Source organism: Prenolepis imparis, unplaced genomic scaffold (assembly GCF_030444845.1).
Source record: "Prenolepis imparis isolate NDT839.2.m4 unplaced genomic scaffold, iyPreImpa1.0 SCAF_2, whole genome shotgun sequence".
Classification (NCBI taxonomy): domain Eukaryota; kingdom Metazoa; phylum Arthropoda; class Insecta; order Hymenoptera; family Formicidae; genus Prenolepis; species Prenolepis imparis.
In genome coordinates, this window is record NW_028141160.1 from 11,167,173 (window position 1) to 11,185,467 (window position 18,295).

The 18,295-nt window shown below is 36.9% G+C and overlaps 1 protein-coding gene across 5 annotated transcripts in view; it reads left to right on the forward strand.

Moving 5' to 3' along the window:
- Positions 1–18,295, forward strand: part of LOC145933172 (puratrophin-1) — a 322,624-nt gene that overhangs the window by 203,889 nt on the left and 100,440 nt on the right. For all 5 annotated transcript variants that reach the window (XM_083032711.1, XM_083032712.1, XM_083032713.1 and 2 more), the window contains one exon: positions 3,746–3,835. In XM_083032711.1, the coding sequence (XP_082888837.1) occupies positions 3,746–3,835 (90 nt within the window). The remainder of the gene's footprint in view (positions 1–3,745; positions 3,836–18,295) is intronic.

An 18,295-nucleotide genomic window follows, 5' to 3' on the forward strand; every position in this document is an offset into this window, starting at 1 on the left:
TATTTCTGATATTTTGTTTCAAATTGCGAGTGTTTAATTATTCCGAGCATGACAAGTGATGGAAAACTAAAGAGAAGATAAGAAATAAATCTCTCTGCAATATTTATATGATGCGTATATTGTATCAAAAGAGCATTATTATGCAAATTATTGGTTCAAAGATTAGAGCGCGATGAAGATTTACGTATTTATTCAGATAACTGCTCTTTTTCGCAGTATTCTGCAGAAGCAGGCGATAGAGCAGAGAAAGAAAGCAGAGAAGGGAAGTGGCCCTGCGTATGCATGTTTTTTTTTTGCAGTTTCATCGGTCCGTCGAAATGATCGACGAGTTCTTCGGAGAACCGTCGTCGATAAATCACCGATAATCGCGGTTTTTTTTTTTGCAGACGTGTCTTAACGCGGCTATCTTCGTTTTTACTGTTGCGTCGACTCGCAGGTTTTTGATGGAGTTGATATATTAGGTTCATTGTCTCGTGAAATGCACGCGCTCATCGACGTCATTAACTGCGTAATTAACACTCTCCCTTCCCTCCCCGACTCATCATTCCTCCGCGTAATGAGTCCGAGCGTGAAAATTTGCATGCGAATCTTGCTAAGGCTGCCGACATACCGCAAACCGCATTCGCGAAATAATTCTTCCCTCCGAGTTATACATGAATACATTACACGAATGCAGCCGTGTGAATGCACATGGTAACTAAACTGGGTCGCGTGTCGCGCCCGTCATCGTTATTCCGCAAATATAAACATAAATGTCGGATTGTACTTTCAATACAGAAATACCAATAACGGACTCGTTGTCATTCAGTTATGCGAAAAACGATTTATTAGTTATTGGTTATCGATTGAATACAGTCTACGATAGAGTAATTCCGGAATAGATAGCCATACGAGGAGAGATAGCCAGTCATTGTGAATTCTCTGATAATTGCCACGGCGATATGCATCGATAGTTAGTGTAACGTCATGACGATTGATTGGAATTGTTCCTCGTTTAGTGACTATTTTAATATGTTCTTTGTTCAGGATATTTTTCTCGATCTCGCAAAAGCAATGATTATATATTTCAGAATTAATTTTCAAACGAATCTAAAGAATTCACCTAAAAAATAGCAACAATTATATAATAATTATTAAGATTTAATTTCTTTAGCAAAGCTCTATATATAATTGTTATGTTATTTTATATATATATGTTATCCATATGTATATCCCATATGCATATATGTATAGGTACTACACACACATTATTTTAGAAATTGTATATTTTTTAGAATTAGGAATACTTAGGAGAAATTATTAGTACAGTTTGAGAATATCGAGACATAAATAGTTATCGAATTACAAATAATTGGATAATTAAAAAAAATTTTGCGATTTAAGAGATGCTTTAGAAATGTAAATAAGTAAAACTTACACTTCAATTAATTTTAAGTGGAATTTATTTTAGCAAAATCTCAATCTCTGATAATCTCAATGTCGTATAACTTTTGCGGACAGTTTTGTGCAATTTCAGAAATCGCGCCCATGATACAGCTTATTTTACTTGCGTGTTACAAACCGGTCCATACGCGTTTCGCGTGGCATCCGCGAAAGATATGTTTTTATTGGAAACAAACATGACCCATCGTCACTTCTCGCGTGTGCACGGTGAACACTAATTGATCGTATCTTAGCGCGCATTTAAACCAGCGTGCTGAGCACGCAGAATACTTTTATCGGTTTAAAGTCTTATGCGGTTTGCGTCGTTCCGATTTCGCGACGGATCAATTTATTTAATAAGAGCGGGGACGTGCGATAAAGTCGAGCCCGTCGCGAGGCTGTTCTCGAACCTGCAATTAGCATTCGCGGTGAAACGTCTTATAATCGCTTAATAAGCGTCCGTGTGCAAATAGCGTCCGCTAATTGGATACACGTAGTGTGTCGCGTGGCTGACGATTAATACAAAAAGTGCAGAGCTTTTCAATATAATGATGCCTCGACATGGCTGACATCACGATTCACGATACTGTGCCGGAAAACTTATCGTAACCGGTTTAACGACCGTCACTAAACGCGTCCGCAGGTGTAAACGATAAACTTTTTCCGCGCGTTTCACGGAGAGTCGCTCGTTTTAATAATGCGCCAGTAGTATCAGCGTTAGTTATATTGAAATCGTGATTACGCCGATCTCCGGAAGATAAAAAGAATAAAGAGAGAGAGAGGGAGAAAGAGTAGAATAGAGAAAAGGCGAACTAACCAGCGTTGAGATTTATGCTTGATTACATTTTCCTCGAGATCTTTGCATAAGTGAATGCGCGCTTTGACAAGAGAGACGCCGCGCTCATGTTCGCTTACTTTCGATTATTTCTGCGCCGTCATGAATGAGACGTCCGGTATTCGCGCCTCGCTACTCGCGCGCGGTAGTAACGCTATTTAAAACTGCCGACGTGAGATACATATTATTCGACGTGTTAGTCTCGGCGGTAGAAAGTGCTCCGTCGAGAGCCGCGAGATGCATCGCGATGCATATACGCTCGAGGAGATGAGAACATAGGCGCGCATTTCGCCGTTTACCTTCGCCAGTTCCCCTGGCAGGAGGTGATGAGGGTTAAAAGGTGGAATTAGAGGGGGCCTTTCAACCAAAGGTCAAGCTCGCGGGCTGGCAGAGTCCGAGTTTCTGCATGCGTATACACATACGTGTGTTCGTCATCGTATGCCACCGGTACACGTGCGTTTCCCATCGCGATTAATCGACAAATGGGCTTCGTTTCGGTAGCGAGCGCGCACTTCGATCGATCTCTGTATCTTGTAAAACGAATATTAATCGGAGAAACGTATTTAATAGTTCGATGAAGCAAGTTGGCATTATTCACTGTAGAGATGTATGTATGTTTTTCTTTAATAGCAGCGTGACATGCATGTTTGTTCAATAGAAGATATTGAAATACTGTATGTCACTATTCGAATCTTAGTATGAAATTAAGTAATTAATTACTTAACATTTTAATACGTGATATCTAATTATGAATATATTGTAATTTTTTTTAGAATCAGATCTTTTACAAGAAGATCTTTTGAAAAAAAGCGCCAAATTTTTACACAATTAGTTGTTTATAGAAAGACTGAATTTTTTGTTAAAAGGTTCAAGTTATAAAAAGATATAGCAAATAAATTAGTAACGTGCTCCAACAAAATTTCAAATTAGTTGTTAAAGCGATTTGTAAGAAAAGAAATAAAACTTTTCTATTTTTAAATTTTATGTTTGACATAATATACTTTTACAATTTAAAAAGAATATATTGAAATGCGTGTTTATAACAATTATTCAGATAATGTAAAAAAATTTGAGAAAATAATTATAAATATTCTGTTAGTCAGTAATTTTCAATTTATCGTGACTAATCATAAGGAAGTTATTCGATCTCGTTATTAAGGGCCACTTCGACCAGCTCTGATTAACTTCAATCGACAATTAAACTATATCTTTGTCTCTTTTTAAGAAGGTATCTGAAAAGAGACAAAGATATAGTTTAATTGTCGATTGAAGTTAATCAGAGTTGGTCGAAGTGGCTCTAAGACAAATTTCGATGAGGTTCCCATTGAGATTCGTTTAGCTAGTTTTATTAATCTCACGTTCAAATTATTGATTGCTATATGTATGTATGGATATGCTGGTATTTAGAATTTAATTGTCAAATTAAAATACAATATCCTTGTTATCGAAGATGCGGGTGTAACGAGATTCTTCATATTCTTGTTTCAGGAACCAAAAAACGAGTCGACGAAGTAGTATTACCGAGGACTATTCACGACTTGCCGGAACGCGTCCTTACCTGTGGCCTGTCACTTCCCGGTAAGTTTTGCAAAAACAAAATATTCTTTTTAAGAAATTATGAGAAAAAGTTATACGATAAAAGTAATCGTGTAATCGTAGTAATTCGATATAAGGAAAATTATAGTATAATTCGTCGAGAAAAAGGGAGAATTTAAAATTATAATCTTCACACAAGAGAGTTTTTTATAATAATAAATCTCAAATTGTCAAATATTTATCTGAGATCTACGTTTACAAGTGAAAGTAGTTGATTTAAAGAGATATCGTTTAAAGGTGACATAAAACGCTCGTAGATTTCCATCTTTAAATCGCTTTTCGCGCGATCGTCGGCCGCACTTTTGTCGTAAGCCTTTGTCTCGCATTTAAAGTGCTCCACATAGAGACACGCAATGGCAGAAACGTGCGCTTATATACCGTACACTCGCGACTTCGCGTTGCGGAAGATAACAACATGCGGTGACCGCGTAGGAGTATGCGGAAGCTGGGACACACCCACCACGTAGGGTTCTTAAGCTCGGTCGATTCACACGCCCCCGCATCTTCTGCCTGTTCCGCGCATCTATTTACGTACTTCGTCCGAGTACCAGCGGATACTTCTCCTCGGAGAGCAGATCCTCTCTATCTCTATCTCTCCCTTCTCTCCTTTCTATATTGCGATTCCGTCTTCTCTCAAGTGCGCCATTCTCTCGACCGCTCTCCTTGCCTTTCATCCCGCTTTGTCCCTTTCTCTCCCTTTCTGCGAGGCTCAGCTGGCCAGATCCGCGGATGTCTAACTGTATTCCCGTAGTTGGCGCAGTTGTTACTCTCTGTCGTCGATTAGCGCACGGCAGGAAGAAGGTAGTCGTTGGACGGTACTTGAGAGGAGTCTGACCGAAGATTAACCCGCGAGCGTTCGCGTCACGAAACACACGCTTTGTATGTATGTGTCTTAAATTACCATAGAAAATATATAATGATCGTCTAGGAGCTTTTAAATAGGTGTGTATATTTTAGAAAGCTGAAAATTAAGTGAAAGACAAAATGAAGTTTTGTGCAAAAATAATTTTTTGCCGGAACATTTGTATAGGATGTAAATGACGTGTTTAAATTAAAATTTTACGCGTAAAGCTATAAATTGATAATATCGTAATATCGTAACATTATCTCGTAATATAATAGACCCAAGATGATATCAATCTACAAAGATTGATTAAAGGCAACATGTAATATTTTTAATATTACAAAGGAGGAGAAATCGCTCTACCGAACTTTGCTTCGGATCGAATAAATCCGCCACTTTTTTTTCGATATTTTCGACATCGGCGTCGTTCATGTAACAGTCACCTCTTACGAGACGGTATTCTGCAACGGTAACCGGGTGAAAGGGAAAAGCGCACTCTCGGGCGCTTTAATTACAACAGAGTGTGGGATATACGCGACTCTTTTGTGTCTCGATTAAAGAGAGACCCCTCGCAGCAACATTAACGTTAACTATCCATTTATTCGAACATGAGCTACATGCTCAATTCACACGCCTTCGTGTTCTCGTGCATTCGTCCATTTATACGGCTCTTCTCGTAAAAGGGCCTTCCTCCTTTCTTTCTCCCTCTTTCTCTCTCTATCTTACTAAATGCTTCTTTCTGTTTGTATATATCTCACACACGTGTACCGTACACACATTCTTCCGTATACTATCTCATATACACTCTTACCGCTACCTTTTTCCATCTCCCACTACTGCCTCACAATGTTCGTGCTCCCTTCGAGCTTCGTGTTCTACCTCGTCCCTTCTTCCGCTCATCCTCATGGCTCGCTCAGCTGACCGGATCTACGGATGTCTAACTGTACCCCGTAGTTAGCGAAGCTGCTGCTTTGTCGCCGATTAAGTATACGGGCAGGAAGAGCCGATAGGCGACAGGCCAATGGATTGCGTCGAACAGTAGAAATAAACAGTAAGAAACGCGTCGTACCGCGAGTTGTCAAGTTTAATTACAATAAAGTGTATGCACGTGCGCTGCATTTTTTCGAGAACGATTGTTTTCCGTATGTAACATTAAGAGAATTTACGGATTTTACTTTTAAATTGATCCCGATGATCCGCAAGAAATGAATGCGGTGAATGAATCAAGTTTTATTTATAAAAGGCAAAAAAGCGAATTATTTAATTTGCAACATAATTTAATAACATTTTTTTAATTATAGAAAATAGGATGCATATAATAGAATTAATTATAAATCACTATACAAAACTTTTAAATAATCTTATATGGGGAAAAAATATAGGTATTTTTTTCTATAAATTGTTTACACGATTTTTTATTGCAGTCAATTTATAAGAATAAATCGCCTAAATTCGTTTGAAAACATAGCCTTACGAAAGCATCGATGACTATGTTTTGATTCGACCCACGCGCGCATATCATACATTCCGGTACCTATTTATACTATCTTTCTTTCCTGGTGGTAGTTCCTCGCGTGTCTCGTTAAGCCCTTCCTGCTCCTCTTTTCTCCATCCATCGATTCTACCTTGAACGGCTCGATGCTCGCGGTGTTCTCCTCATCTGGTCGTGCTCACTTCCTTCATTCCGCAGCTTGATTGCAACAAAGCGCAACCTTGTTTTAGTTTCGCGGTATCTAGTTGGAGCTGCCTCGCGGCTAAGTTTTCAACCCGTCTCGAGTAATCTTCACGAAATTTTCCGACCATCTCACGTCGCTCGGCTTTTACACCTTAATATATCTACATGCCTATTGCATAAACGATTGATGATGAGAACATAGAGATTTACGAGAAAGTCTATCGAGAAGTGCACTGTCTATTCAAGAAATGTAAATTTGGTCTTTTAAGTAATTATCTATTGTGTCAATTGTGTACGGAAAAAAATGCAGATATGAAAATTTTATATACATAATGTGGGTAGCCTATTTATTTTCGAATAAATAATGCATAAACCTGAGAGTCATCGATTTCTTGATTATATATAAAGATTGATTGAAAGTTATTAAAAATGTATATGTTAGATACAAGTGCTGCAGATATTTTTTCTTATAATTTTGGAAGTACTTGCGGAAATGTGTTATATAAAATTACAAGACTTGTAATATTAAGAACGATATGTGATTAAGGAATTTATTAGAATTCAATCATTAATATTTTTATGCTGCAAAAAAATATTCGATTATTTTGAGAAGGATTCAAATTCGCGTATTAGTGTAAAATATATAAAAAGATTCGCGTTGAAAGTTACGCGAATATATTCATATATTCACACATGTCGTCACGATCGGTCGAAAACGTATCTAAAAAAATCCATATCTGTCAATCTCAAGACTGCTTCTCACTGTAAATACATACTTCAACAATAGTAAGAAAATAAGCATGATATAAGCCTTCAGTGTCTATTTATAGATTCAAGCTATTTTTTAGTGAATAACGTTCGGAGATTAAACGCTTATTAAAGAAAGATTCACAATAAAAAATCTCATCATCGTCCAATTTAAAGTCATGATTAAATAATAAATCATGATAATTTTATTGTTACACGAATATCTATCTATTTTTTTAAGTATCATCTAGCATTACAAGTCTTTTAGTGTGATATGAATCTCGATACGTCATTCGAACGTGTTTCTGCTTCCTCGTCATTGATTCTCGACTTTCTTGAAGCAATTGAAGATCTTCTCATTATATCCCCTCTTTTCTCTACGTCGTTTTCTTTCCTCTTCTCACGGATTCCCAGCTGGGGAAATCACCGAGTATCTAACTGTAATCCCGTAGTTGGCGAAGCTGCCGCTTTGTCGCCGATTAGCTAGCTGAAGTTGCGCTGCGCCGCACGCGGTCGCCTAAAAGAGGCGGGACGAGCAGGAAGAGGAAGCGCGCAGGAGATGCTGCATCGAGCTGCATTTACGCCCGCCGGGCAAAGAAGTGCAAATACGACAAACGACCGCGGCCGAAGTTCAAGCGTTTCGAGAGAGAGTCGGAGATTGGAGAGCCGCGAGTGCGATGACGGCCTCTTTGGCGGCGTCTCGTATATTTTTTTACCACCGTTTTTTTCTGTTTGCCTCAGCTCCGAACAACGCGAGAATTTTCACAGAGGTGAGATAAATTTCGCGATCGCTTTAATTCGCTCTAAGTCGCGCGTGATTAAATCGAATCGATATGCGTGAGATGATTCGAGTTATCAAGCTCGTTAGTACGGACATCCGTCGAGACTCAATTAGGCGTTATTCACATAAATTATCGGAAAATGTTACCACGTCAGGAGAAATCGCTTCGGTTGGATTTATGTCAGGAATCATAGATTTATAAGGTAGCTCACCGCGTGACGCGTATCCGATCGCAGCAGGTGAATGCAGCATGTAATAGAATCTTCGAGAGAGGCGATGAGAAATTATATAGGGTGTTTCGTGAAGTCTACATTAAATTTTAGAAGTATATATGTCGACAGATTTGAAATCAGTATTTTCCTTGTCTAAAAATTCAAGTCAAAGTTTAACTTAAGAGTGATTTAACTTTCAAAATTAAACAATTATAGAGATAGAAGTTAATTATTTATTTAATTACATTATTTAATTATATTATTTATTAATTATACATACACTTCGACAATATCATGCAAGACTTTAATTGTGCACTTAATAACAAAGAGAGATGCTGTCCGATCAAACGTTCGCTAAATAAAACTTTGATGCAAAATTTACGGAGTACCTTGTATGAAAAGTGCGATATGTCAGTGACTAAATATTCTTGTTAAATTAAACGAAGAGAGAACGACAACGAGGCAGTGGCGTGAATTGCGACACTCCGAACATGTATTTACACATGTTGTGATTTACGATTTTATCCAAGTTCGGATGCGCGTCTGATCGTGATAAAGACGATTCGTATCTTGTTCACCGAGTTCAAACTAATGCACAAATCAAACTGATTCACCTAACTGAAACTCGAGCATGTACGTGAAAGCGGTCGACTATTTATGACCATTCTCTCGACGATAAAATTGTCGTGGTGACTTGGCCGAGACTATAATCTTGACCTGGCAATACGCGCAATTGGCAGCGAATTAAATGAATTAAGCAGGATTATTATTTATATGGTCAAAAAGGGATGAATATACTCGATTGTTCAGTACCAGTTTTATCTGGACATCAGATGTGTCAGCTTCAATTTCAATTTTAATTTCAATATAGTGTTACGCGACTTTCGATTATCTTCGTAAAAATCTAATTGAAAATTATACATCCGATTATATGAAATGGCAATTTTGCGAATATATTTGTCATTTAGATTGTTTCTATCATCGGTATATTAAATTCAATAAATTTTTAAATGCAATTGCTTGCGTTTTATGCATAAATTATTAAATATTTTCAGTATAACTTGTTGTTTTTTTTTTTATATATAATTGTCATACGATTAGTACTATATCTATATAATTAATATAACATATGTAACGAATATAAATAATTATTTTTAATGCTAAGTAAAAGGAGAAAATAATTTCTCCGGCTAATAGAGCCTTTCCTTGTTCCAGTTCTAGTTTGTGGCGTTAGTGAAACTATCCCTTATTCTACAAATTGATTTATTAATTGCGCGAGTGCGATCGTTCTTTCCTTCAGGATTTTACTTTATTATAAGACAGGCAAAATCGCGATATGCGATTAGACATGCACTGTTCAGGCAAGGTACTTTTAATATACAGATATACCAGAAATGTAAAAGTGGAAGTGAAACGAGGGATCTGGCACGAAAGATCCATATCATTGCCTACGGCCGATGCTACTAGATACTAGATGAACGTTTGCAATAGGTGGATGTACATCGTACATATAACTATATATATATTTTATACTGAAGATATACTAAAAGTGATTTAGTAGATACAGTGGGAAAAGGTTGTTGCGCACAGTCGGAACGATTAATCCAATCCAAGATAAGAATCCAGGTGGTATAGTATTTAGGTCCTCTTTGCATTAATATTAATTAAGGTCATATATTTAAATAAATAAATGCAATTTTTTCTATGATAGATTCGGGGAATTATTCGGCGATAATCCCGTTGGTCGTTACGAAAGTCTTAGCCACGCGCTGATAGAGCATATGCGGGTATTTAAATTGAGTGCCATCATATCCGGTATTTCATAGCCGTCATCGACCGATCGCGTCTAACTAGTCGAGCGTATCGGCCAGTACTTTCGCAGAGCTAATTACATGGAAGTATTTTATTATTGTGACACCGAGCAATGAATCAATGGCCGTTTAACGCGCACACGCCTCGGTGTATCACCTGACGGGGCACAAGGGCCCCGTGGCCTTCACGTGGGCGGAATGGGCCAGAATTCCATACGTCATTGCCGGCGAAAAAAAAACTGCGATTCATATCGAGGTCGCGATAATTTATCACGCGCAGAAAACGGTGAAAATTTACAACTTTCCTGCAGCTCGTGTATGGACGAGTTATGATAATGAACGTATTTATGCAAGGAATATCTTTCGCACTACTGCTTTGTATTGCATCCTCCAAGTTTATTAGCCTAATTAGCTATGCATGGTTTACGGTACATTATGTGTTCTTTCGTGCTTTGAGCGATATGATAATTAAATTCGTAACAAGAGAAGGTGAAGATCACCGCGCATCGTCAGTACGATAACTTTTAACTGTACATTTTACCGATATGGAGCTTGTAATACATAAACTGAAACGGGATTGTAATACACTGATATGAAACGCGTTTTGCATACAGTAAATTGCTAGGTGAATATGCAAGCCAGAAGTGATTCGATTTGCGACGAAGCGCTTTTTATGTATCTGTAATGAGAAATTGAATTCTATTAGAACATGAATGTGTATCAGCTGATCTGTATTAACTGACTTGTACGTTGCAAACATTTGACAGAACAACATACGCGATTTTTGTAAGATTTTTTTTACTGCAATGCTTGATACTATTGCTTGCTATTATGTTATTTATTATTTATTATAAATTTTTTTATATTTTTCCAATTTTTTCATGTGCGCACATCCACATAGTACCATTACGAAATGAATAGAGAAAACAGAATACAGTGTGTTCTCTCTTTTTCAAATGTAACATGTAAGACATTCTTAATGGCTGCCAGTCTATATTCAACCCCGTTTGCCTTGTAATTAGGGGATTAACGAAATTGTTACTTTGAGAATACATCGAAGCGTGGCTACGCCGGGGTACATGCGTGCCTTCGAGCATGCAAAAAGAGAGGCATACATTCCGTTACATTCGACATGCGATAAGCTATGTGATCCACCTTTCTGAAGCATCATCTCGCTTCATCGGCACGCGTATATCTGAGTGCGCGCGCGCGGAGCAAAACACTCCGGTTACGATTTCAGCGATTTAGAAACGGCTCGTTACGCCACGCGATCATCGCGTCTCTCGTATTATTAGGAAGATCCCGATTGCCCGATTCATGTAATTACGTCTTTACCACTTGTGTGTATCACGATGTGAGAAAATTAGAAAATCTTAGAGATCTCCTAAGAAATTTGCATCCTGCAAAGTGTACGGGAAACGCGTGACAGAAACGCGACGATCAAAAGGAATAAATTTTAGAAAGTAAATGTTACATATATACGTTCGCGAAGATGTAAATTAGATCGAAATATTAGTAAACGTTTTTTAAAACTTATCGCGAGCCTATGAATGCTATATAAAAATGAAAAAACGAAATTAAAAACAATTTTTAATTATGAAAGTTTCGAAAAATGAATATAAATGAAAATTTAGTTACAGCATATAAATAAAGCATCTTTTAACGAGGTGTCTTAAACTCTTGTTCGTGTCTCTAAAGATCGTTTGAAATGCGATGTTATTCATGCTGTACGTAATCCTGATTTTCCGCTCATATATATTAAAGCAATAACCGGGTAACTGGCAACAAGCTTGTGACGAATAGCAATAATAACTAGAAGTACTCAGGCAGTCTAACATTTATGACAAAAACGTGAAATGTATATATCTCGCATTAGGGTCGGTGTGAGTAGATTAAGTAAAGAATCTAGTTTCTGCTTTTTTCTATTGCTATTTATCAACCTCGCAAACTTAATGAAGTTTGAATATTGTAAACGTACACGGATGAGGCATAAGGCTCATTTATGATACTGAATATTTTCGTATTCTATAACAAATTAAAGGCTTTCTGAAAATTCGAATATATGCTTAGATTACAAAAATACAGATAGGTAGTGAGCTACTAAGAGCCAAACGCAGAAAATAGGCGCAACAAAATTATCTAAAAATCTTTTTTAATAATCTTGAATATTTAAATTTCTTCTTTGAATCATTTTCAGCAAACCAATAGACAAAAAATTCTTGCGTCTTTACTTTTCTTAACGGCTTACGTTTCTGATAAGTCTCCTATCGATTCCAGCCGTTAAGAGATGACAAGAATAATTGTCAGATATTATACGAGGAAAGTCAAAAAGTAAAGGGACATTTTAGAAAATTTTAATTGTATTTACACACAAAAGTAAAACGTAGATTATTTTAAAACAATTATAATTCCCTTTTATATGCATTCTTAATGCAGTCTTAATTAATTTTTGAATTTTATTCTGGAAAGAACTTTTTTGTGCATAGCCATTTAAGCATCACACACTAAAATCTGCCATTTACTTTTCGGTTCAAAGTAATGGACTCATTTTAATTTAATAATTCAATTTTATATTGATTCAATATTAAGAAGATGAAACTCGGAAACAGAAACATTTCACCGCAGAGATATGATCGAAATGTAGGTCAATGTTCCTATAAAAACCACGGAGATGTGCAACCGTAATATTATTCGAGGAATTAATACCTTAACGCGGTAATCTGCAGCAGCATCACAGAATCTGTCGTTGAAATCTACCGTATTACGGATGCGCGCACATGAGCTTTCCCGCAAAAATCGTCGTGAAATCATATCTCTCGCCATTTAATACTGGTGATGTGCACGCGAGATGACGGAGGATTATAATTTTCGATACTCGATAATCACGGCCCGGCCCTCGTTTTAGGCCGCTCTTTAGGCTGCGGCCCGGACACGCAGGCAATTACGCGGTAATCGTAGATATCGCGCACGCAACCTGAATTCAGGGTACGACCCAGATCCCAGAGAAGAGAGGAGTCTGCCCGCCGCCACCGCCGACGTGCTGCATCGAGGCGGCATAAGGTTTCGCCGAGGCCAATCGATAATGCCTCCCCGAGTGATCGATGCGCCTCGCCCGATTATCGACTCGCGTTATTAACCGCCGCGTAGATTTTCCGCGGCACTAATTGCGCTGCATCCACGCGGGTCCCGAAACGGGCCGGCTGCCATTATTGGCGCCGTGCGAATGCGTTGCTTAGAAAGTTGCAAAGGCGTACTATATAGACTAGAAATGTCTTCGAAACGGAGATAAAGGAGCTGACCGTATTAACTACCGGTCATTCATCGATTAGAGATTAATTAAATACACGCGATGTTTCTTGCCACTTTTTACGATTCATCCGTCTATCTTTAACGCGAATTTATGTACGTTGCTTTCCTTTAATTGTGGAGGACGGTATCTGTTTTGTGCATCTGTGTCACTGCACAAATTGTGTTCTGCACATATTTATATTTATGTTCTATATTGAAAGTATTTTAATATATAAGATTGTGAATTATGGAGGGTGTGTGCGCGTCAAATATATATAATATAATACATATTTAATCATTAAGATATACCATACATTTGAAATAATGTCTTTTTTAATGGAGAATAAATAATTGAAGTTATCAAGTTAGCCAATATTAACGAAAATCGTGATAAGATAATTGAAGTATTGAATAGATATTGAGTAGTAATATTTTTATCACAAAATACAATAAATTAAATGCATTTATCAGTTTAATCATTGATCGAAAAAATATCGCAGATTAGGAATTAATTTCCTCACAAAGATCGATATTTTCAGCTTTTAATTTTATCATAGTATATCAAGCAATACGATATTGATAGTACTTAATTAATCATTAGATGTAATCATCAGATATATATCGATTTAAACTTTAAAATCCGCAACTTTTATAAAATATTATTTATACAGAGAGTTGCGTGGTGATAAATGCACTACGCGGATTTGTCAGAGAGGAATGCAAGTGGTAATCGCAATAGCAGATTAAACTTGCAACGAAATAAGTATGTCCAATCAATATTTCTCCCATTTAGATAACTCCTTCCTGGTATAACTGATCAATGCGCTTCTAATCATCATCGTCGACTGATATTTTATATGATTTATTAACTCACCGTCAATTTTTCATTGAACGCTAATTATGCTTATCGGAAGATTATCAGCCGTATTAAAATCGCTGTGTATCTCAATATAATAATTAGCTTTAACGTAAAATATGAAATTAATCGCATTAAATGAACTGATACGCAGTTTTTAAACTTTAAAACGAAGGGATGGAGAAAAGGGGATTATAAACATAATTTAATAAAATAATATGCAGGTGATTCTAACAGATTTTCAATTCGCTATGAGAGCAGAGTACAAGTTATTTAAATTTTATTCGAATAATTGAAAATAAAATTACAGCTGCAATTAATGGATTATAAAATTTAATTGAAATATATTATTCACTATAGTAACTTTGTATATATTACATGACTTCGGTAAATGACAGTGATACAATACGCGTATCTAACAGAATCTGAGCTAGTTGCAAGAGTAAAACGCGTTATTCGAGTTATTTGAATAACTTAAAGTTACAAAGATGCCATTGATTATACAATTTAATCGAAGTATATTATTCGGTACAACAACTTTGCATATATTGCATGACTATCCGCGTTTAGCAAATGACAGTGAGATATGATACGCGAATTGATTTGTTTGATAAGCGCATAACGCTTTATATGATCCCAAAACAGTGGCGATCTCGCGAGAAAGTAGTGAATGCAGTCGTCGGTACGCCGCGCCGCTTGCAAACGAGGAATGCAAGTAGTAACTGCCGCTGCGTATTCGACCACCTTGTTATGAGAAATGTCCAAGTGAATGTAAGTAATGTCTGACCAGCAGCTACGTGATAACTAATGTCCTAATGCTTTCAAGGCTCGATCGGAAATAATCAGAGAGGATCGTAAATATCGGTATTCGAGTACCCGAGAAAGAGAGAGAGAGAGAACCGTTCGTTGCCGGGTTCTCGACTTTACCGTTGACTTCATTATTATTAGCAAACAAGATCTACGAGTTAAGAGAAATGATATTTAGCACCGCTCCTTTTAACAAGTTCGCGAGTATTAACACAATCGTAAAATGGATATTAAACACTACAAAGTCCGATTGATTTTTTCTTGGTCGTTGACATTTATAGTGTATTATAATATTTAACAATAACAATATTTAATCTTTTTTAATCTTTTGATGTACTATTAAATTATATTTATATCTAAAATTTTAAATTATTAATTTTCGCATTAATAATAAGGAGATTTGCTGCTCAAAACGCGGGTGCCAATTTATGTGTAACTAACAGCTTATGCTTCTCGATACTCTAACACTCTGCACTCGATCGAGCATGCATCCCTTTATCGAATTATTTGTTTGCGTCCGTACACAATGTTGCGCTCGTAAACAAGGATCCAAATAATCTTACATCGAACGATCTCCGATCGGCATATAACCGGGAGGTATTTTCGATTGCTTCTGCAAACGTAAATACGCCCACCCGCCAGAGCCCCGTTATCGACCGCTCTTATCACACCGATCTGCGCTCGTGGAACGAGTCGCTTCTCGAAACCTGGTCTTATTTCCTACGGTAACCGGCATCGAACATGGAGAAAAGATTCGCTTGACCACAGTACGAAAGATTGGAACAAACTCGTCTTTGATCAGCACGTTATTTTTTTCATAAGAGAAATAGAGAAGATTGGCATTCTAAAATCAATATTTTGTTTGAGAAAATTTTGTATATATTTTTTGTGGTTACGCTGTTAAACTGCTTTTTAGTTAATGTTAAATTAACTCTTATTTTTTTCAAAATTACGAAGAAAAGAATCAAGAAAAAAGTAGAATCTTTAATTCAAGATTTGAATTTTATTGCTTTTAAATTATTTCAAAATAGGTTTTAAAATTTTGAAATATTTTGATTTTTAAAAAAATATAAATATAATTAAAATGTGGATTGGATGTTTTTTTCTGAATATTTGTTCTTCTTTAATTAAAAAAATATGCAATTTTGAAATTTATAATGTTAGATACTTTAAATAATATAATTCTTTTTACAAATATATTTATAAATTGTATATAATGAAAAATAAGGCAGGTAAATTTATGAAATAATATTTAATGTGATTATTATAGAAAAGAATCGAGAAATTTTTACTAGACATTTTTCAGCGTGCATTGTGCGCATTTATAGCGCGATGTGGGTTAATAAAGCAGAATATGCAAACGAAGCTGCACGATTGTCGGTCCCTTTCTGTTCGTAAATAGTAATGGGCATCTGTTGGTGTGGGGGCGTGAGATTCACCATAGGGACTTTGATGCATCGTCGGTGTATTAGCGAGCAATATTGGTCGAATGGCGTGAGTGAGAGGCAAGCAAATAGAGAACAAATCGAGAAAGAGTCTTGATAGATCTTCGTATAATTGAAAACGCACGATCAAAAGATAGAGTTAACGCTTGCATCTTAAACATTTTTAATATATAGTTGATAATAATAAAATCATAATTCGTTTAATCGAAGAAATTTTCTTGAAATTTACATATATTTTGTTCAGATATATTTTCTTTTACAAAAAAGAAAACTAAATTTAATGTAACAATTAATATTATCTTAACTATCTTTGAAACTTAATTTACGACATTTAATTGATCAATTAATTTTATTTACGCGTGTGTATTACATCTCACTGTCAGAGCACAATAAGTGAATATCCCTCGGAAAGTTACTCAATATTTTATGCAATATTAATGCAATTGAAAATATTATTTTGCATATATATAATTATTTTCTCCACAATGCGTTGTACAATTGTATAAGAGTAACTAGGCACATAAATCCGTGTTACTCTGTAAAATAGGCGGACGCCACGATGATTTGGCTTTCTCGATTTGCATTAGGCCCGATGCGTCAGCGCACGTGTATCACGCTGCATCACGCAGCGCAACTGCATCCTCATCGGCGGACGTGCAATCGGCTATACGCGAGCTCGGTCGTACATATTCGCGGTATACTTGGACCGCACGTGATTATGGTTATCACGTCGACGATTGGATCAAGTGCATTAGCCACGCACGAACCGAGGCTATACACGCCGCATACACATTTTGTATGCGCCTCGACCCCTAGCTCGGCCATGTCGGCGGAATATACTTTAGGATGAGATCGAGAGACGAGGGCGTGATCCCGCGATCTTTATGGCCCGAGCAACCGCGTTCGTGCGATCGAGAGTCAAGGTCATGGTTGTAAAGTTTGTATTTGCTTCGTAACGCGTCGGCATTACCGGTTTCGTGAGTCGTCGTTGGCAAGTTTGCTCAACGACGCCTCTACGTGTTGACAAGCTAGGATTTTAACAAAACGGCAACGAATTTTTTTCAAGATAAAGAGAGGGAGATTGCGCGATCCGACCCGTTGCTTCCCGAAGCTTACTCCTGCGAGCGATCCAACAGATGTGAGAAATACGTAAGAAACGTTAAAGGAAATGTTAAGTACGGTATATGAATACGTTTTGAGACTCTCGCTAATGACGCATTTCTCCTCACGCGATTCAAATATGCGAGATTTCGTAAGCCACGTCGGCTTATGAGTTCGTTTCGCAGTTAATGATCCATTCGGTAGCGCGTTTCTAACGGAGATTCATCCTGCCGTCTATTAATTGACCGGCCAATCTCTCTCATGGATTCTCAATAACGGTCACGATGGAAAGATAATGCCGAGGCGTGGTTAACGTCATTTTAGCGTCGCGATATGTGTGCATCTTACGAGCGCACGACACGAGAGAGAGTCGGGTCAAGGATCGAAATGTATCTATATACGTTCCCGCAATCGGTTATAACACCTGGAACATATATCGCGTATGATCGATGACCAGTATGCAGAAGTCGATGGCCCATTGAAAGGTGAAAGATTCAAAGTTAATAGAGGTGAAACTTTTTTTCGCCATATTACCATGGACACTTATCTGAAAGAGAATGACGTGTCCCATCGATCCTTACGCGCGTTAACATATATACTAGACACTTAAAGCTTTGAACATTCAAATAGCAAGACGATCCGAGTATTTCATTTAAATAATTATTTTTACAAAAATATTGTATAGTATACCGTTTTTGGATAAGTTGAATATCAAATACACGTATCACTCAAAGAATTTATTTATTGTATATTATTATTCATTGATTCAAATATTCACTGTTGTTTCTTTCAAACGAGATAATATTTGTAAAATCTTACATTAATAATTTTCTTATTTATCTAACGTTTCAAATTTTTAGTTTGAATCTGAATTT